This window comes from Salarias fasciatus, chromosome 3, assembly GCF_902148845.1.
Source record: "Salarias fasciatus chromosome 3, fSalaFa1.1, whole genome shotgun sequence".
Classification (NCBI taxonomy): Eukaryota; Metazoa; Chordata; class Actinopteri; order Blenniiformes; family Blenniidae; genus Salarias; species Salarias fasciatus.
In genome coordinates this window covers 12050648-12073103 of record NC_043747.1, presented here as the reverse complement: position 1 = coordinate 12073103, position 22456 = coordinate 12050648, and the positions used below count along the sequence as shown (strand labels likewise).

Genomic DNA, 22456 nt, shown 5'->3' with positions numbered 1-22456 from the left:
CAGCATGATTCCTAAAATTAAATTACATTGCAGATAATACTTTGAGTTTTAATGTGAGATATTTGAAAAATTTGAAAATGTAATCTTAAATAAATCAGAAATTTGTGGAACAACCTTGTAAGGGTTTTTAGAATTTTAGGCATGAAGGAATTTCAAGACATTTATTATTTAAGAAAAAAATGTAAAACTGACGCCGTGTAAGGTTCACTCTTGGTTTTTCAAGGTTTAAAATGTTGAGTTAAAGCCTGAGAAGTCTCTTTTCACACAGTTTTGAAAGCTGAGTGTCGATAAACCTGCAGTCTGTCCCCGGTTTCCTTTTCAGCAGGAGGGGGTTCTTGTTTTTCTTTAGTTTTTTTCAGAAAGCGGCCAATCAGAAAAGGGTAACTTGAGAGGAATTGATCAAAATGCCGTTTGTTGGTTACTTGTATCCGAAAAATAAAGGAAAATAAATACAACTTTATTAATTTGGTCCAGTTTTTCAGCTCACAGTTTTTGTGTTCTCTCCTCCATCTCAGGGCCTCGACCTCCACCGATGTGGTCGTGTCCATCTGCGTCATCTTCGCCATGTCCTTCATCCCTGCCAGCTTCGTCCTCTTCCTCATCCAGGAGCGGGTGAACAAAGCCAAGCATCTGCAGTTTGTCAGCGGCGTCAACCCAGCTGTCTACTGGTTGGCTAATTTTGTCTGGGACATGGTAAGCCCCATCAGGATGACCCGAACGGTCAACTTCCTGCGCTTTCTGGCGCTGTTGGCTGTTCAACAGCCTTACCGGCGGTTTCCCTCAGGCGTAATGCACGTAAACATTCCATCTTTGGTAAAGAAATGACATTAGGGCTCTCGTCATTATGGTGGATAAATGCTGCTCGAGTGCAAGACAAATGCACCTAACCAGCCAGAATAATGATTCACGCCCGAATCCAGGTAGAGCGCTCTTTAATATCTCAGTATGATGTCTTTCCTGTAAATTATGAATAAGTATGCATCATTGCAGCCCAACTGTCTGTTTCATCTGTAATATTCTACTTATTCGCCAAAGGAATATTAATCAAGTGTTTGATGTTCAATAATGGCATCATCAATTATTTAGGTTTAGTTCTTTGGGGAAAAATAAAAATCTATTCAGAAAGGCTGCTATTTATTTTTTTTTCTTTTCTTTTCTTTTTCTATCTTGAAAAAGCTTTGAATGATTCCGAGTCTCTCTCTCTCTCTCTTTCTCCCGCAGTTCAATGTGTCACTGAGCGACCATTTGCTTCAAACAGAGGAGAATCAGACGGGTCGGGCATTCACTGAATTAATTAGAAAATTAAAGCCCGATACATTTGAGTGCTAATTAAAAAGTCATCCGCAGACTTCATAATTACACGTCCCTTCAGTTTGTCTTTGTAAAAAAAAAAAAAAAAAGGAAAAAAAAAAGCACGTCAAAAGCATTTTCATGTATCTGTAAATGGCCCAAAGTGCAATTTCTTAATCATGTTCAGACGCCTCCTCCCGATGAAGAGAACGGCTTATTTTCTTTATTTTCCTTTGTGTTTTGACAGTGTAACTACATCGTCCCCTGCCTGATCGTGATCGTGATCTTCCTCTGCTTTCAACAACAAGCATACGTTTCCCCGCAGAACCTTCCCGCTTTGATACTGTTGCTTATGTTGTACGGGTGAGTAAATTAAAAAAAAAAAAAAAAGAAAGAAAACTTTCACCGCTGACCTTGAATTTCTTCTTCTTCTTCGAAATGATTTTTAATTAAATTTTAAATTACATCAAATTATGTGGACACATTTTTGTTGTGAGGTTACTTTTTTGAAATTGGGTTCATAGATTAAATATTTTGTTAGCCTTGTCTTTCCAGATTTAAAAAAAAAAAAAAAAAAACATTGCAGCAGTTCTGTTTTTATATTAAAAAATCTTGTTGTTAGTATAGTTATATTCAGGATGCTTTAATTGTTTTTTGGCCGTAGAATTGCCAAAAATCTGAAGCATCCAGCATAAAAAAACCAGCCAAGGCTAGTTGAAATGATTTGTTTTGGGAACCCCTGCAGAAGGACTCAGGCCAAATGTAATTTGTGTTTTTGAGACTGAGAAGCTCAAGGCTGTTTTTTTTTTTGTTTTTTTGTTTTTTTTTTTGGTTCTTTTTTTTTTTTTTTTTAAAGAAAAAGAGAAATAAACACTCATCAAGACTAAGCACACTGCTCTATATTTCCAGTTTCTTGTAGCGTCGGTCTAAGAGTTATTGTAATAAGAAGTATGCATTAAAAAAAACCTGTCAGCAGCGACGTATCAGGCATAAAATGGTGAAAAATAGTCCAACTTCTTGAAATATCTCAATTCAGAATGCCAAGTTTAATCGCCTGCAGTGACCCCATGTAGTAAATTGTGTTCATAACTCTTATACAAAAGCCTGTAGACCATTTAATTAAATAGCATTTCCATAAGTGCTGATCAAACTGATCGTACACATGTATTTCTCCACAGTACGGTAATGGTGAATATGACAGATGTTCGCATTGTAAATACACTCAAAGGTCAGATTAGGGGGAGAGGCCGGTACTTCTGGATGCACAGGACAATCATCATGACAACACTGCCTCACTTCATCTGCTTCCCATGCTGATTTTCAAACCAGTGGCTGCCAAAGTGTGGGTGGCATTTTATTCCTCCGTGCTTTTATGGGTCACTTACTGGAAATTCAAATGATCGGAGGAGGCTGGTGGCGCCGTGAAGCAGGCACGGCTGACCCAGTAATCAGCATACATGAATAGGAAGTGGCATGGACTCAGCGACACTTGAACATGATATCTGCCTCTCCTGTTAACCCTGACTGCGGCTTTAATGAGCGCGGGCCGCGTTTTTGTAATCCTAACTTTTTTTTCTTTTTTGTCTGTGCGGCTGTGTTCGGCTTCCTTTCAGGTGGGCCATCACCCCCATGATGTACCCTGCCTCCTTCGTCTTCAGCGTGCCCAGCACGGCCTACGTGATACTGACCTCCATCAACCTCTTCATCGGCATGAACGGCAGCCTGGCCACCTTCGTCATGGAGCTGTTCGACGACGACGTGAGTGGCGAATCCGCGTGTTTTTTTTGAACGCCGATCTCATGTCTTGGTCCTCGTTTCACATCCTACACACGCACCTGACGAAGTGTTTACTTATGTAAGCAGTCAGACGCGTCTCGTGTAAGACCGGGCGCTCACTTCCGGCAGCACGAAAATTGTTTTCACGGGGAAAGTATAGCAGGAGATGGCTAATTGACTTGAATCATAGATAAACGCTCTGTGTTTTCACACCAAAGGCTTCCACGCGTGAGTGGGTGGAGTGTGTACCCACCTGGTAGAACTTTTAATATATTTCCTTTATCCTCTCAAGGATTTTTCAAAGGAGTTATTTTCCGTATTCCCTTTAATGTTTTAATCGTTTGGTGAGAATTGGGTCTTCGGAGAACTTTCCTCATCCATCTTTTAGCGAGCGTTCATTTTAACTGCAAGCTGCTCCAGTCTCCCGGGAATCAAAAGACAAAGACACCAAAAAAAAAAACCGAGCTAAATAAGAGATGGAGAGAAGGAGAGGGGAGTTGGGATTGCTGACTGTCAGTCATTCTACTTTTGATTATGATTTAAATCAATTTCATGAAAATATATAAACGAATGGCCTGTTTTATGTGTAGATTTTTTGTGGCGGGGTCTCAGAGCCTCACAGGTGACGATCATGAGGAAAATGATCAATTTTTCTTCATGCCTTCTTCATTTCCTCTCCGAAAATAAATGTCTAATTTGATTTTTCAGACCTAATTGTTTTTTGCATGACTACCGTTCATCACCCGCTCTCATATTTGGCTGCGCCGCGTATTTTTAGCCTGGATCAGTCGCCATGGCGATCAGCTTACGGATCTGATGCTTCATCCGGAAGCCTCGCGTGACGCAGACTCCGCTCCGACTTGATGTTTCCCGCGGCGACGGCGTGAGACGATCCCTGTCCCCCAGCGAGGCTGCCTCATTTGCATGGCGATTTCATCACGAGCGGCGTTCATTAGCAATTTCTACTTTTCAGCTGGCGCGTCGCGCCCGCTCACAAGTGGCTGTTGCCATTTTGTTGTCTCTGCAATTCTCTTTTATTTATTGATACGGCGTTAGCGGAGCATATTACTCATAAAGGGCGCCGTTGTTGATCATTTAATGGACGGCGCGTTGCCCGCTGGCAGCGTAAAGGGACGGATTTACAGCGCGCTCCTCTTGTTCGAGGCATTAGGAACGGCGATCGTGTTTCTCTGCGGCTTGACAGCGACTTGGGTCTGTGATAATTCCGCTAATCTGGCTTGATTTAACTGCCGATAGGACAGCCTGACGGGTCAGGCGTCAGTCAACAAACGCGGCGACTCGCCAGGTTTTCCCGTGTTCCCGCTCGCTCGCCGAGCCGCTATCTCCGCAGAGCAGGCTTCTCACAAAAGTAGCTAACGCGACTGTGACAGCGCCCCGACGTGCTCCGGTTCACCGGGGAAAGGTAGATCCTCCGCAACGACAGCTCAATCCAGACGTCGTCCCGTTTTGTAGCTTTTCAAAGCTTTGTCTCATCATTTTTAGACTCCTCCGCGGTGGCGTTAGTTAAACACTGTCGCTCAAAAGCAGAAAGCTACAGGCTTCAGTCTGTTCTCTGTTTTTAGGCACAGGGGTGAATCGAGATCCCTTTTGGGCACAGCACCGCTTTTCCAACAGAGGGGGGAAAAAAAAAAAGAAGTAGCAGAGAGTGAAAGCAGAGCTGGGGTGTTACAGACTCTGTGCCCTAGTTTTGTCTTGAGACCAATGGAAGATTTTCCTCCCCTCAGGACCGTCCAACTCCCCGCGGATTGCATCAGTCCCAGCCTGCCTGGTGCGCTCAGAGCAGTGTCTGAGTCAATACTTCCACCGCGTGCCACTCAGAGATAACCACAGGCGCGCACGCAGACTGTCCGCGATAAAGATAAAGGTGTGGCGGTGTTGGCGGCTACTACTTACCTCATGTAATGTAATTGGAGGGCATTGTGTCAGACGCTGAATGATTTATTGACAAACTGTTTAAAAGAGCAGCGGTTTTACACTCTTCCTTCTTTCAAGCTGAATTTTTTTTTTAAAACGGCTCGCACAGCCTGTCAAACCAAAAAAGCCCTCACCGTACAGCCGAGTCTACACAAGCTCAGAAAAACATGAACATCGTCTGAAAAGAATCCCACTATAGCGTACGAGCCGTCTATTGTGCCTGCTTTCATTGTGATCCACGGCGTTGTGAATGAAGCCGTGCTGTGGGAATAAGCGCAGGACGCGATATGGGTCAGATAAGCGCAGGGCGACTGTACCACCTTCAGAACCATCCGAGGATGATTTATGGGTAAGAGGCGCCGACGTAAGGGGGAAAATTGTCCAGCGTTTCATCATCCCCGACCGAGAAGCTCTCAGACCTCCTTGATGAACATCCAGACACCAGAGAAGAGGTCTTATTCCATGTATTGATCTCAAATTAGGTCTCGCTTTCTTTGCATTCCTATGCTGTTTCCAGTCAAGGTCACAGCCGCTGTTTATCTGTTTGACTTTGTTATCTGAGTTCAGGCTTCATGTTGGATGTGAAGAACAGTGGTGCCTTCAGCAAGTCGTAACATGTGCGTTTGTGGGTGTGATTCTATTAACGTCAACAGCAGAGGAATAAAATAGATGTGACATTTAACGGTTAGAAACAGTGGTATCGGAATCATTAATGCTTACATAGAGCTGGAGCCATTAAAGGTGCGTTTCTTTCCATATTCAATCGGAAATACTTGCCAACAGTCAGATACGTTTGGGAGTAAACGCTGTCAGGGATTGTTACTCTAAAGCAGCTTCCCAAATACGACTCTCCGTCTCTTTGTCGGTGAGTAAGTGGTGTTAAAAAATGATGAGAAACGACGCTTGAAAATGCCCTGCATACGATTATTTTACTCTACAGGCGTGATTTACAACATTTGCAGCTGAGAGCTGTTAGCTACGGAGTTCTGATTGCAGCGCCGTCTCCCCTTTTTGTCCTCGAGCAAATGTATAAATGTAGATAAAAGGAGTGATGACTTATTGTCGAGCACATTGCCGGACATCTGAAGGTTTGCTTTGACATCATGATCAATGAGGGCTTTTCATCATGGACTCGAAACTGCCGGAGAGAAAACTGGGCCAGTGACCACCTACTCGTACAAAGAAGAAGAAGAAGAAAAAAAAAAATCATCTCACATATTCATCTGCCCACTTTTGATCTTGAGCATCACTGTGTGTTTTGCCACAAAGGGAGAAAATTAAGTTTGTCTCCTTTCTTCTCTTTTGGCCTGCTTATCCTTGTATGACATTTTACGAATAATACTACTCTGTATGAATACTTAAAAAGGACAAGATTCACATAAATCCATTCAAATCACTGACTGAATATTTATTTTAGTCTATTAACCAAATAATTTAAAAAGCTGCTAGAAAAGCATATCTTTGGTTTGCAGCGAAAACTAGAGTATGTCTGAGTTTTGTCCATTTGCGTCACAGCAGAGACAGTCTGCTCCAGAACAACACATATTCATTACATTACCGTGCATCAGTGGCAGTTTATAGCTTACCGACAATGTTTCCCCGTTAGTCTGTTCAGCATCATTGTTCAGTCCAGGAAATAAAGTTAATATATTTGATTTTTCAGTTTTTTCACTGGAGGGGAAGGAGAAGTACTTCCAAGGCATTACAGAAAACATGCTGAAAAAGAGATACAGATCAATAAAACTCAATTATATACACTTAGGCTGAGCATGACAACAGCTAACCACTCCTAATGACTAAAGTACCTGCAAAAACTCCTGAAAAGAAGTCATTTCAACTGCGAGAGAAATTGCAGTCTCTTTAAATGCATGTTTGAATAATTTTACAATTATTGACCCCAAAGTGAATTGGCTTACATTGGTCACAGATTTTTAAAACAATGAGATGAGAAAAATGCATATTTAGGTGCACAGACTAAATAACTTCGCATCCACACTGTGTTTCCTCTCTCTCTCTCTCAGAGCTTCAACTGAAATCTACTTAATAAACATCAAATTTTCATGACATTAGCCTACAGAGATGATAAAAAAGATGCAGACTTACATAACGGAGTTATGCAACAGTAAGCACACCAGAGGTGCAGCATCACGGAGACATCACTCCCATAATTCATCTGCCTGCAGTCCCCAACACCAATGAAAAGCAATGAAACAATCAGGACGGTGATAGGTGTGGAACCAGGATGAGGTTTTTTGTCATATTTGCTTTAAGTCAGGGATATGTAACTCATGGTTTGGACCTGTAAAGCATTTCGAATATTGTATTGGATTTTTTTTTTTAAATAATGCATATATCTTGGCTAAAACTGCACAACAGTTAACTGCTACAAAATGCCTTTAGGGAGGAAAAAAAAAGCTTAAACATTTGAAAGAAATGACTTGATCCATAAATAAATAAAAAGATAAAACCTCAAAAAATGGCAAGAAGAGCTTGAAACTGCTGAAAATCTAATATAAACATCCTCTCTTCAAAACTATCATTATGAGTACAGTAAATGCAACCCCCAGCCCTTTATACTACTGCAGGAATAGTGTCATCATTTTAAAGTCCAGCATGTTTTATGGTTTCAAACTAATTGTATTTGGTGGAAAGTTTCAAAATTGGCTCGGTTGATCATAAAGTTTGTCCATCCTTCCAATGTAAGTAGTGGATGGACACTAATCCACATAATCTGTATGATGAAAAGTGATGTTTTAGTCATTTAGTCATACAGCAAGAAAAATTAATTTTGATCATCCTTTGTATCTTTGTATTTGCCATCTTCACAACTAATTCATCCATAACTTATGACATTTGTACCTTTTTATTTATTGACAGCAACAATAACTTCTTTGCAGACGTCCGTCAAACATACCTCTGACTAAAATATCTTTAAAACTTGTGATTTTCTTTTCCAGGAACGAGAGACTCGTAACACTCAATGCGCTCATCATTTTTGCCAATAAAAAAGCTTAGTCACTGAGACTAATTTCACAGAGCTGTTACACATCCGTGAATAAATTCTGCCACAATAACGACCATTATCTTGAAATCCTGCGCGCAGCCTGAACAACTGGCGGCCCCCGCCCCAGCCTAATCTTTACCCGGGCTCGCCCGAAAACAGAAACGATGAATTTATAGTTTCGCTGCCTGTGTACAAAAGCTTTGAAGACTTTGCTGCAATGAAGTAGGATGCATAATGCATGAGCTTGGTTTTTGAACACTGCGCTGCGCCAAACCTCATAATATTTTGTCTCCCCCTCCTTCGGCGTTTTCCCTCGCCTCACCCCGTTTCTCGCTTACTGTACTTCCTCCCTTATTAAAGCTTTTTTTGCCTCGGCCTCGTTCATCGCTTCCCCGATTAATTACTCATCGCCTTTGTGCTTTACTGGGCCACGACCGAAACCGTTAGCCATGAGGGGAGGAAAGCGAGCAGGGGACGGCGCGGCTCTGTGAGGAAGACGACGCGGAGGCAGGAAGTGCCCTGCTCGGATAAAACTAGTTCTCTTGTAAAACAGTGAAATCATTTTCTTTTTCTTTGCCCTTCTTGTTTTTGCATGCATTATCAGCAGAAAGAAAAGAGGCACACACAGAGTTTGAACAGTTTTTTTTTTTTTTTTAACCGTGTGATTTCTAAGTTATGTTCACTCTGCTGCCGGCTCAAATCTGACTCTTTTCCCTCTTTAATCTTTCTTTAATCCGACCCTTTTGTATATGGTCCAAAATTGAATTAATGTCCCGTATTTCATAACTAGAACATGTTTTCTTTGCAGCATTCACATTGTTCGATTTCTTTGCTTTCATATTTCCGTGCCAGAGGACATAGATATATAACAGTAAATGAATTTGAAAAGAATTTCAGCAAAAAAAAAAAAAAAACCTCTGATTTGGCCAGTTTTTCTTCCACACATTGTCGATGAACATGCTTAATCTCGTGTGTATTTGTGTGTGTGTGCTTCCTATCAGAATGTCAAGCGCATCAACGACATCGTGAAGCAGGTGCTGCTGATCTTCCCTCATTTCTGTCTGGGCCGAGGCCTCATCGACATGGCCACCAACCAGGCCATGGCCACGCTCTTCAGCAGCTTCGGTGAGCAGAAGCACACAGTCACATTTGTGGTGCAAAGAGACAATGAAAGAATAATTATTAGACAGGGGGGGGAAAAAAATAATACTTTTTAGGATTTGAGATGTATTATTCATATTTCCAGCAACCAAAAGTATAAAAGATCTGACAGAGGAGCAAGATGAAAACTTGTAAAACTCCTTTGATGAGATTATTTCTTTCAGCGGCTATAAAAAGACAATGCTAAGGGATTACTAACTACATGGGTTTCCAGGCACTGCAGTCCATAAAAAGAGACTTGAAAAGCTCAGTACATATTCATCATTGTGTGTGTGTGTGTGTGTGTGTCCTTGTAATATTTCGTACACATGTGGAAAGTTTTCACAATGTTTTAAGTATCTTTGTGTGTCAATCCTAAGACAAGATGCTGCATTAGTTGCTTTTTTTTTTTTTTGCAAAAATCAATAACTTACTGTAGATGTGCCTCCACTCTCACAGCTAAGAGAGTTGGCATCGCGGCTTTGCTTGAGTTTTAAAGTGCATTTGTTTGATGTGTTGTGTCCGGTCTCCAGTGAAGCAGCTTTAATTACCGAGCGAGGGAAATAGATTTTATCTTCTCCCTGTGTTAGAAATAATTCAGCAGAAAAGGGACTGCGTCGACCAGACGGGGGGGCGTAGATCTTCTTATCCCCCTGACGAATCGCGCCGCTTTTATTGCGGCCCTCAACATATATGAATCTAGAGACGCATTATGGTGCCTGGCTTCTGGCAGAGGCGCAGCGCCGTGAGAGCGGCTATTGAAGAGTGGACTCCCTGAATGGGTGATCAGAAGGAAAGTAATAGCCGGTCTAATGCTGGAACTTTCCATTTGAAATTAACCTTAAATACACTTGGCCATGCACAAGGTTTCCAATTGATTTTAATTTAATACTGACTTTTTTTTTTTGTGACGTGACGATGGCGAGCCACTCATGGCGGTTTAAATGTGCTTGAAGCCTTGACGCGTGCAGCATGCGCCAGGTGAGCACACCTCCTCTCCAGAGTGAGGAGAAAACGTTTGATCTTTAACAAAGCTCCACCAGAGCTCCTGTCTTTCTGCATGAGTTAAACCTCGACAAGGCAGCCGGGGGGGGGGGGGGCTGGTTGAAGAGGTGGAGCCGGGGGTTGAGGAGGCCATCAAGAGGCAAAGAGGCGCATGAAAAGAGGAAGAGGAGTCTTATCTGTGGAGAGACGGAGCAGGAAATGGTGGTTTGAGGAATCATTTGCAGCGGTGGTGGAGAGCAGGAAGAGAAAAGCAATCACAACTTAAAAGGGCCGGTGTGGTGAGGGGCTATTTACCAGAGAATGAGACCGAAAGCGCTTTCGTTTTTCTTGTTTCCTCTCCCGCCACCCCCCTCCCCCAAAAAAAAGGCTCAAGGGTTGTAGACGTTGACAGGGGAGCAGAAAAAGAGAGAGCACACATTTGCAAATGGTTTGGAGTTGAGGGCTGTCAGCGGTTTACTTATGTGTTCATTAGCCAAAGACGCTCCAACATGAAAAGTACAGGATGTCAGGCGGTTTCCTTACGTGACATAGGTGACAGCGATTTTTTTATTTTTTTTATTTTCAGTATTTTATGGCTAAGTGGCGTTTTAAACTGCTGGCTTTCACCAATAAATATGTCTGAAACACTTCATAGAGCTGACAAAACCCAGCCGCACACCAACTTTTGACAACGATATTTTTGGCTGTCCATAAAAGAAAAGTCCCATCTGGTAATTTCTATTTGTTTTGACAACGTTTGTGCTAAATCACCCGGTGAGATTGTTGAGAGAGGAGCTGGAAACCACAGGGAAAAGACCCACACTTTTATTGCATTTTTGCTCCTGCTCCTTATTCTGTATGTATTGACCTTATTCATTCACTGTTTCCTCTTTCGCCACCTCCACTTCTTTCTTCTTCTTCTTTTTTTTTTTTTCTTTCCTCCCTGTTACCTTCTCACTTTATTTATCAGGGGAAGATCGTTTCAAAGACCCACTGAGCTGGGAAATGGTGGGAAAAAACCTTTGCGCCATGGGCATCCAGGGAATTGTAATGTTTATCACTACAGTCCTGATCCAGTATAAATTCTTCTGCAAACCAAGGTAGACGAGGCTCTTTCATTTTGTTTACTACAGCAATCTAACCGACTGTAACCCTCCAAAACATAGTCATGCTGCTGTACTTTTGCTCAAAACAGATGTCCTATTTGCGTCTGTTTTCCTGCAATAGCAGAACGATTTGTCGGCTCGTCGCTGCTTTTTGAATCAGCGTCTTAAAGCGATGTGAACAACTTGCAAACTCTTTCACGTAGAATTCAAACCTGGATGCCAAATGTCTTTGTTTCTCCGTGCCAGACTGATTTCAGCAAAGTCCCGGTCTGAGGAGGAAGAGGACGTCGACGTCGCCCGGGAGCGTTGGCGTGTTTACGATGGAAAAGCCAACAACGACCTCCTCAGGATCTGCGACCTCACCAAGGTAAAACAGCGATTCCTTTTTGCCACCATTAACGGAATATTCTTCCCGTCCCTTCTTGAACTGAACGTTAAGTCATAATGAGGTTTCTTTAGCGTCTAAAGCAGAAATCCCTCTTCTAGTCCCACTTTCAGCTGAATTATTCCTAACGAGGGGAGGGATCGAATATATATCTCCTCTAGTATTATGAAAAAGTCTACTTCGCCGCCAGACTCGATCGTAAAACATTGAATGTCTCAGAAATCCGAGGAAAGCAAAGCAAAGCTGCGACTGCTCTCACATTAGGAGTGTAACTCACATGAGTGACTCTAAACGCACACTCGCTAATAGATGTACATGTCGATGGCAGACCAGCAGGCTTTAAATCACTGTGTGCTTTAGCCGCACCTGAAACGTTTCTGTTGACACGAACTTCAGAAATGTTTTATTTTTTTTTTTTTCTGCAATACGAAGTTGCAAATTGTCTGAAAGAAATTAAATTCTTTTTATTTGTTGGACTTTCATTTGATTTCCATCTATTTTTCATGAACCATCATCCATCATTGAAATTATTTGAGAAACAAGAAATCAAAGTGATCGCTTTTAAATTTCATTAGTTTTTAGAAACTCAAAAGTTTGATTCTTCATGAGTGGAATAAATTTATTTGGATGAATGTAGTAAAACACTTTGGTTATTAAGGAATTTTTGTATTTTATTGTGGCTCTTTTCATTCCTCTCATATAATACCAGGTTCATTTCATATATTTATGTCCGCTTGCTCACACAACAGCAAAGGAGCAACAAAAAGAGACTCCAAAAAAAAAGTCTTCCCTCTTTCCAACAGCAGCATGAATGGTGACCTCTGACCTCTTGGCCTTTTTTTTTTTTTTGACCTCTGAACGTTTAACTGAACATGAATGCGCACGGCACGTTACCTCATGTTTTACACTTGTAGGATGTGTTTTCAGGATGAGCCTGTGGTCAAATTACAAACTGGGAGAGACTCATGTAACTTCTCAAGTTAATTAATTAATATTTTTTCTTGATTTCATAATGATTGATTTCGCTAAGTTTGTTTGTTGTGAATGGGTTTGTGTGTGGGACATTAAAAAAAAAAAAACCCTCTACATGCACCTGCATTACTCCTATCTGCAAGGCAAATTGGAGAAACAGGTTGGTAGCCCGCAGCTGTGCACATTCACAAACCTCGTAAATTGGCACAAGAACCGAACAAGGTCCCACTTTTAGGTGGTGTAAATGTCTCCACACCTATACGGCTCGGCCCCTTTGCCCCCCCCCCCCCCCCCCCCCAACCGCCGTCATGATCGGTGAAGTCAAGCGCACCGTAGCAACGAGCGCCGCGACACCGCCGAGATTAACGTCTCACCCGCCGGCAGATGTTCCCTCCCCGCGGGCGGCGCGGCGCGGCAGAGGGAAGTGTCGCGGCGGCGGCGGCCTGCTTCGTGGCTCCCGGTGCCGACAGCTGGACGATCTAACAGCGTCTCGCTGCTCCACCGCCGTTCTTCACTCCTTGCTACCCCCGTCTCCTCGGTCTCACCTTACTTAATCTTTCACTCACAGCCGCGCGCCGCACTCACCAGGATAATTACCGAGCAAGTGCTGCGTGAAACTGTTGGCTGGATAATGTGTTTCGGATCGTCCTGCCAGGTGAAAAGTTTTTACAGATGGCGGGAATGTTCCTTCTGGCTGTACTTTTGTTCAGATTCTGAAACTCAGCTGTTTGTACACTGTATCAGCACAATACCCAATGCTGTGGAGGTGAAACATCAGTGTTGAGAATTCCTCTTCATGTGTTCGAAGTGAATACTTAAAAGGTCGGTAAACATCGCTCGGGATATTTTTTGTTCAGAAGAAACATACAGAAAAAGCAACTTACCCTTCTGTCACATAATATGAGAAAATGAAGCAGCTGACAAAAAGTCCTGCAGCTCCCGCCTGAACCGTGCAAAGATAGAATTCAGAGAAGTGGGCTTCAAGCTGATCCAGAAATCCTGTTGAAAATCGACGCAGGAGGTAATTAAGCATTTAAATGTTGTGGTTACTTTTAGGAAATGATGCTACTGTAGGTATAAAACATCCAATTTGATGTGATTCAATTAGCTTGGGAAACTGAGACACAATTAGTAGTTAGTGAGTTATAATGACCGACTGATTTAGGTATTTAGAGTGAAGTTCACCTCGGGCGTTTATACTGTTTGTGGTTACTATAGTCATGTTGACGATTCAGTGCAGGTGGGAAATTGGCTTTTGACAGCTGAATGCAAATAGTATCTATTTTATTTTTTGTGAATTTCTTTTTCTTAGAAAATTTCCGGCTCTGATCCATTCGATCATCCATATTTTTTGACCCCTTCATCCAGACTTGGGGTCATGAATGCTGCAGTTTACTGCACCTGGTATTTTATCAGAAGGCAGGGTGCACTCTAAAGGTTCCCACTCGATTGCATGGCAAAGAAAGTCAATCTCTCTCTCACACACACACGTACGTGCACAGGTGTGTGCACTTTTGGCCAGTCAGGAGTGTTTAGATTGTGAGAGGAAGCACCTGAAGAAAAACCATCTGTGCAATGGGAGAGAAATCAAACTCCAAAGACTCCTGTCCAATACCTGTCCAAGGCGGATCTGAACTCCTCTTGCTGTCTTTCTCCATCGTCGGTTTGTGAGAACATATTTTCAGTATAACCCAACAACATGCATCAGACTGATTTGTTGACGTTTGTCTAAGAAATGAGACACAATGGCTCATCTCTAGAAAGATGCGCTCTCACGCTCTCAGACATAAAAAAAAAAAACAAAAAAACAGAAAAGCAGCCGTGCACTGGCAGAAGGCATCAGGAGCCTTCCTTCCTGCGGTGCCCTCATTGACTCCCACCACAGCTGTGCCCCATCTATTTGGGGTGTAGATAACAAATTGATCAATGAGCGCCCGGCTTCGGTGGCCACGCGCTACAGGCTGGGGTCCCGTCATAAATCTGGGCATGCCTGTGAAGCGATTGACAGGCCATCAATCATGTGTCAAACTCCTGCTCCTCCCCTTCCTTTTTCCTGCTCTAAATAGGAGCGCTTTGCTAAGGCGCCCCACCTGCTAGTCTCCACTTAGCTGCTGCTTTAGCGCCGGCTCCGTAATCGATGGAGACTGTAATGGAAGTGTGTCCGTCTGCCGGCGTTTTCCGGGCCCCGGGCTGTCAGTTTAACCTTCCAGTCACTCACTAAGATGACAGGGAAAGTTTTTAAAGAACCTTGTGACAGCTGTTTGAGTCGAGGAGACTGAGTGATAAGTGGCACCTTGGCAAAACGGCGAGTATGCTGATGTGATAATGTGTACTCTGGGCAGTAGCATGCTCCAGTGGCGTGCGTTTTCCAAGAGCTAGTGACAGGAGGACACCTATTTTTGTTTTCATGAAAAAAAAAAATGAATTAATAGTTTAATTTCAAATGCAAATTTGGGAGGTCTTTGTGATAAAATCGGGATGTACTTGGAATTGTTCCAATGAAAATCTGAAGGGAAAACACAAAAAAAAAAAAAAACATGAAATAATTTTATGAAAACTTTTCAGTTTTATTACAAGTCAGCGTTTGCAGAAACTTAGTAAATATTTTACTTGCGAAAGCTTTCATTGCCTATTTTTCTGAAAATAATGATCTATTTAAATCTGAATATACAGGAAGTATAAGACCCAACCAGAATACACTACTCAAAAAATCCACAGCGATTATCGCGGAAGGACCATGAACATGCACATTTCACACCAACAATGGTTTCCACATGACTGTTTATGAAATATTAAAAATGCTGGATTTTTCCAGAGTTTCCTATTTCCGCTCAGACCGCAGGGACTGATGGGACTGAAAGATACAAGCTCTTCTCACAGAACTGCGGAGTCCTCTGCCTTTGAGTACTTCAAGACAGCACCCAACGGTGCCATGAGTCATGTGACGGATGTACCCCGCAATGGCGAGTCCTTAAATAAAGCACTGCGAGTGTTACTTTACGCCCTGAAATACAGCATCCACATCCCAAAGCGTTGCCATTTTACAACCGAAATCTATATTTAAAGCCGCCATCTCATTTTCCCGACTGTCTCATCTGATGAGATGTCGGCCTGCTTATCGCGACGGCTGCGTTGGTGCTCGAGTCAGAGGGGAATTATCCTTTAATTGCCTCCCCCCGTAGATGTATCTGCCGCTTTGATGTTGCTTTAGCGCTGTCGACGATCACTAAAAGGTGGTGCATGTAATCCAGATTGATAAGTAGCGAGTGCAGCTGCCAGATGGCATGGGAAGAGTGATGGATCTCTGCAACTCTTGCTTTTATCAAATGCTTTTGATGTGCCAACTGTGTAATAAATGTAATGTCATTGTTTGTCAGGCTTGAAGTCGCAATTCTAAATCCACATTTGCTCGGTCGCAGTGAGAATACAGCCGACTCTTTCTATTGGAAGACGCTTTTTGTTTAGAGGGAGCGTTCAAGAACGTATATGCTTAATGGTGAGAAATGTGGGCTGTCACTTTTTTTCTTTGAAGAAATGTTTCAGTTTGTTACACTCAAATACAGATTCGTAAACACACACACGCAACCGTGTTTAAAACTTTGAAAAGCAGTCACTTTTTCACGACTCGAAAGGGCACGGCGTTGTCCTTGATTCTGAATGCTGAATGTCTCAGCTGTCACACTCTCAGCGGCAACAAAGACCTTGTCTTGTCTTTTTCATGCAAGAGCAAGACAACAGCGCTTTCAAGCCTCTTTGAAAGCAAATCACAATACTACATCGACTTAGATCCTGCAACAATGCAATGAATACCTCATTTTGTTGATAGCACTGTGTATATCTTTTTTTTTTTTTTTTTTTGTTGCTGTTGTGGTTGTTGTTTTCTTTTTTTTTACAAATCCCAGTCACAAAAGTGACTGTTTGGACATGAGTGAACATCAGAGACCTTGAGTGACTCATCACCTTCTAGATAGACTGCTAAACACAGCTGTGGTTGATGTTGGTGTCATAAAATGCATGCATGAGACATCAGTCCGTTTTTAAGATTGTTGATGGTTATCGAAAGAACTGAAGAGATACTCAGACTCAAGACAGAGTTCTTCATCAGTACTGTCTTTGCACATGGAAAAACGCAATGCTGTGTCCTCTCCGCCTCTTCTCTGTGCGAGTCGCATTTTCAAGATGGATTTTCCCATCTGGCTCTTCCCTAAATGTCTGTAATGATCCCTTCTTGTTGGAATTTGTTTCCCCCTAACTATTTCTCTCTCTCCTTTCTCATTCCCACCTGTTTCTTTCATCTCTCCTCCTCCCTGCTGCTCTGGTCTATCGCTTCATATATTCTCATGCCATCCTCCGTGCTATCTTTCTCACTGTCTGCTCCCCACCTCTGCCTGCCTCCTGCCTATTTCTCCCTCTTTCCTCTTCCCTCTCGCTCTGCCTGGTTGGTTGATTCATTTTATTGTCTGCTACCCGCAGGTGTACTCTCGGAAGCGCGCCCCTGCTGTGGACAGGCTATGCGTGGGCGTACCCGCTGCAGAGGTGAGCCAGATGCCGCCGAATCATCCAGTCTGCTGGCTTTACGTCCACGTTGGGCTTGGAGAATATCTCGTGTGATTTCATCTGAAATGGAAACACGAGGGCTGCGAATCGCCTGGAAAAATACTCCCATTTGAATATTGCTGATAATATTTACAAAATATTGACGTGTGAAAAGAGAAAGCAGCGAGTGCAGAAGCATTCTGGCCGCCGTTGAATTCAGATTTGAATGTTTGGCTCGGCGTTTCCTCGATCTGAGTCGAATCAAAAATATCTTCCAAGCGCCGCATAGAGGAGGCATTAGTACGAGCGGTAATCTCCTTGCCAGGCTTATTTCATGCTATTATACAACTGCCAGGCATGTATGTGCTATAAAAACACAGACAGCAGCACTGGAAGCATGCAGATCCTCTAATGATTGGTTCTGCTTGCCTGACGGTAAATAAACAAATTATCCCAATGGAACAATGCAAAAGAGGCAAAGTTTTTTGGGGGAAAAAAAACCTCATTGTGAGAGGGTATATATATTAAACTTGACAGCGCATGGCTCACGCCCATACGGACACGCTGTGCGACTGCAAGCTCGATTTAAACATAATCGGAAATCCTGACAGGCATCCGTGCTCCGTGGGCTTTCTGCTCATATCCGTCCGCCGCGCTCCTGTTTACTCAGAGCGCAGTGTAAATGCCAGTGGAATATTGTGATTCACGGGGCTCCGCTGATCACACACTACATTTCCATGCATTATTTACATCGAGCTTAGCCTCCTCCTATGCATTCGCGAGCGCAGGTCACAAACAAGCAGGGATCAATGAATGACAGAAATCAAATATTTATGCCGGAGCCGGAGCGGCGAAGGCAGGTCACATGACCGGTGTGGGGAGGTGGGGGGGGGGGGGGCGGCTCCACGGAGGCGACTTCCTGCCACGGTGGCCTCCAGAGGGACACAAAATCAGCAGCATCAGGAAGAAAATACAGAGAGAGGCGCGTGTTTGTTGTAGCAATTTACAGAGGCGGGGAGGAATGCTTTTGGGACTGGTTGGGTTTTTCACCGTATTTGTTCCTGTGTGCCTGTCATGTTGATTTACGGGCTCTTGTTTTGTTCTGTTCACCGAAAATATCAGCTGTGTTATTTTGCTAAACATGCGCCATCACTTATATTCTAATTAGAAACAGGAGGCAAATATTTGAATAGTCTGCAGGTAGATTTTATTAAAGAGCTTAAATGGATGGTATTTGTTTAGATAGTGATAGTTCAAAACATTGGAAATGTCACGGCATGCCGTCTCTCCTGTCTGTTTTCCCGGTGAGGCTTGTATCTACAAAACGCTGTTTTCCTAACGGACCCGCTTCCTCATTGTCTCCACCAGTGCTTCGGTTTGCTGGGAATCAACGGGGCTGGGAAAACCACCACGTTCAAGATGCTGACAGGAGACATCCCAGTCTCCAGCGGAGAGGCCTTCCTAAATGGATACAGGTGGGGCGCTAAATCCCACCAGCGCTCCGAGCAACTCATCATAATTAGCCACCCAAGATGGCAGTTCGGATGGGGATCGGGCTGGAGTCGAGATTTTTTTTCCTCCTCCTGTAGTATCTCAGCTCCCTCTCTGTAATCCTGCTTTCTATTTTTTTTTTTTTTTCCTTTTCAGATACTTTCTGTCTCTGTTTTTCTTGTCCAGGTACTTTCACTCTCTCTCAAACATGCTGCCATCTCTGCTTTTTTTTTTTCTTTCTTTATTTCTTGTCTCTTCACTGCTATATTCTCAGAAATGCTGAAAACTCTTTTTTTTTTTCTCTTTTACCTCTTGCACAGCTTGCACATATTTCATTCCTTTTCACATCTTCGCCCTGTACCTCGCTGTGTTTTTTTGTCTCAGCCTCAAAAATATCAGTCATAAGAAATCTTTGTACATGCCAGAGAAATACCTTGACACCACCGATACGAGACTAGGGTACACCAGAGAAAGAAAGCGTGCTCTTCCTTATTTTTAGGAACAAACAACTGTGTTCCTCCGCCTCGGCGTGCATCTGCAAGGTGGCGCACGGTTGTGCGTCGTCGCCGCGGCTGCCGCAGTTCATTTACGCTGCCGGTAATTGACTTTGTGTACAACAGAAAAAAAAAATAAAAGAAAGCCGAGAAGAGCGAGCGGCGTTAATGTTGATTAATGTGGGTGAGGAACATCAAAGGGAAATCTCCCAGACCTTTAGGGGAAACAAAAACTGGAAAAACAGAGAAGACAGGAGCAGATGTGAGAACACCCACTCCTCTGTTTTCAGCTCATTATGCTTTCCGTGCATTGGCGCCAGTGATCGGCAGAAGAGGAAAAGCACCATCTTCTAAATGAAACTTTTGCTCTCTTGACAATTTTCCCTCTTATCTGTGATTGTTGGCTCCCGAAGAATAGCTGCCCGTCCCAACGTTCAACATCAATTTGCTGCCTCAAGTTGGTGTTGAATGCTAACTGCATGCAGTGGCTTTATTCACGGCCTCAAAACCTGACACAACAGGAGGGAAAATGATGATATACGAGGATTTCCTCAGTTAGTATGCAGGTTTCAATGTACACAAAATGAACAAAGGCAAAATATGAAGTGCCTCCTTGCCACCAGTCGGCGGGGGGTTTACACCTTCATTTGGTTTGGTTTGTGTTCACACTGCACTTTTTTCCAGCCAGTTAGCATTTTAGCTTGAATTAACATCATCAAACATAGAACATAGTAGAGATTAGCTGGACAAAGACGTGTAGCTCAGGCCACATATGACGATTCTTATCCAAAGCTGCACTTTTGTGTCTAATAATGAACTTTCTATGCTGTAGAATGGGGAATAAAAAGAAAAACCCTATGACTCTCAATGCAAAGCTGTAAAGAAGTCATGAAGAAGAAAAAAAACCCAAACATATTACCTTCATGCATTATTATATTGAATATTGCATGTTTGCATTCATAATTGCTGCAAACAGTTTCCCTCTCCTCAACAGTGTCTTTGTTGATTATTAAGAATTGAATAGCTGTAAAGATAGCAGCTTAGTAAGAGAGCGCAGCCTTTTCTTTTCCTCTTTTTTGGAGTGCGTGTGTGTGTTTGCTTGTTTGTTCTTTGCTACCAAGAGAGAGGATTTTGGGGACACTTACTTGAGACTACAAGTGCAGAATGTGAAATGAACCTCCCTGCTGCTCTATATTAGTTTGGAGGGATTTCAAAAAGAAGTAGAAGCCTTGACTGGGTCAGTTCTGATTTTTCTTTTCAGTTTTTGTGAATATTTGATGAGTCTTTCTGAGTCGGACTTGGTCATAATTCTATAAAGTTCAGCGAGGACCTCGATAAATTGTATGAATGTTTTTTTTTTTTGATCTTAGAAAAGTAGTGGTTGAGAGTCTTACGTCTTAAATCTGAAACATTAATGCCATCTGTTGTTCTGTCTTTTCCAGCATTCGGACTGAAATGAGAGACGTTCATCAGAACTTGGGTTACTGTCCCCAGTTCGATGCCATCAACGACCTGCTGACCGGTCGAGAGCACCTCGAGTTTTACGCCCGACTACGAGGGGTACCAGAAGACGAAGTCGCCATGGTAACGCATCGCATTCTTTGCGACTTCCTTGTAAATTCGTCCCGGGCTAGGTCACTGTTTCACTCATGGCTAATGGTGTGAAACACTACATCATGAACACAGCCAACGGCCGATGTGGAAAAGCTGTAAAGCGGTCATAACTACACGGAGAAAAGAAGATAAAACCACTCAAACAGGTTTTTATTCCGCAGATTTGCTTCCTCTTTTTATCCCTTTTGTTTTGTTTTCCCCATCAAATTACGTCGTCGCCAGAATTGCATGTAGGGCAAACTGAAGTGCATGTCGAAGTGATAGATAACCTCAATGGGAGAAGTCATACATAATGAAAAATGGCCGGTGGAAGAAAAGAAGCAGCTGTGGGTTATGGCTCTACATTATTCACCGGGCCCAGTGGTGTGGCCCGCCCTCGGCGGCCTCGGCGCTCTCCTCCCGCTCTGCCCTCTTCTGCCACAGCGAGATCAAAAGAGGAGGAGGCTGGCGGTGACCACGGGCCTCAGACCCGGTGCCAGGGCTTTGATGTCTCTCGCCGCGTTGCAAAGGGACCCAATTCTGTGCTGCTAGCAGAACTCTTAATTTCACTGTGGCCCATTGTGATACGGCTTGTTTTGGTGGCCAGTTCCCATTCAGACCTCGCCCGATTTGCATAAGCAGTAAACAAATACATCCACAGGCTCAAGAAAATATGATGTTGGTCCTGAAGCATGTATTTATTGGAGCACTTTGAGTGCCCCCACCCTCACACACCCTCACACACACACACGATGACTCTGATTGCTTGTATTAGATGAGATGTTGAAATAGCTGCGAGTAAAGTACCTCGGCAGCCTGTGATTAAGGTCTTACAGCGAGACCAGCTGTCATGACTTGTCCTTGAAAATGACAGAGCTGCAATACGCCGAAAATACAAGGCAAAAATATCATCCATCATGGTATCATCACGTCTGGAGTCGGGGCTTATGTGAACGCTCCCGTTGACACCGCTTCGCTTTGTCTGATCAAAAAAAGGTGGCAGAGTGGGGGATCCAGAAGTTGGGGCTGGTGAAGTATTCCAGCAAGCCCGCAGGAACCTACAGCGGCGGGAACAAGCGCAAACTTTCCACAGCGATGGCCCTGATCGGATGTCCTCCAGTGGTTTTCCTGGTGAGCTATGTCTTCACTGATACGGTGTAAATAGTGAAAATGTGGGCGATTGATGACGTTGAGGTTATAGGCAAAAAAGACATTTCTACAATTATTTACAAAATAACGAAAATACAACTTGTACTTTCCTTGCAGAGAGAAAAAGTCAGGGGTCACTTACTGGCCATGACATATTTAATTTCTTTCTTTTTTTTTTTTTTTTTTTTTTCCCCAGAAAGAGCCAATTCTTTGAGGAAAATGCAGAGCACACAAAACTGTGTTTGCACATATTAAGTTCCTCTTCATCAGGATTTAAAACTCAGGGCCAGACCTTTTTTCTCAGCAGTGGAAAAGTAATGAAGGCATGACTCAGAATACGCTGCTGCTTCACATGCACTCAATTAAGTGGCTTAAGGAAGTTGTGTTGTGGTTTTATGAGGGACGGAGTTTAATGAGTTTAACTTGTATTTGGAGATCCCAGTGGGTCTCAACCAGTGACACATTTTCACAATATTTGCACAGCTTGTGTTTTTGCATGCATAAATAAATGCATTGTGGAAATAGCAAGATTTTAAAGTAGTTCAATTTAAGTTTGCCCATTAATATTTTGTACCGATAAACCATTTTTGTCATATTCGCG

General features: G+C 43.0%; 1 protein-coding gene across 1 annotated transcript in view; it reads left to right on the top strand.

Annotated features, from left to right (window-relative positions):
• LOC115386209 (phospholipid-transporting ATPase ABCA1) overlaps window positions 1-22456 on the top strand; it is a 132072-nt gene that overhangs the window by 92952 nt on the left and 16664 nt on the right. Inside the window, exons 36-45 of the mRNA XM_030088433.1 lie at window positions 516-693; window positions 1538-1653; window positions 2904-3048; window positions 9007-9130; window positions 11100-11229; window positions 11482-11602; window positions 17066-17128; window positions 18497-18603; window positions 20556-20697; window positions 21703-21837. Of these exons, the coding sequence (XP_029944293.1) occupies window positions 516-693; window positions 1538-1653; window positions 2904-3048; window positions 9007-9130; window positions 11100-11229; window positions 11482-11602; window positions 17066-17128; window positions 18497-18603; window positions 20556-20697; window positions 21703-21837 (1261 nt within the window). The remainder of the gene's footprint in view (window positions 1-515; window positions 694-1537; window positions 1654-2903; window positions 3049-9006; window positions 9131-11099; window positions 11230-11481; window positions 11603-17065; window positions 17129-18496; window positions 18604-20555; window positions 20698-21702; window positions 21838-22456) is intronic.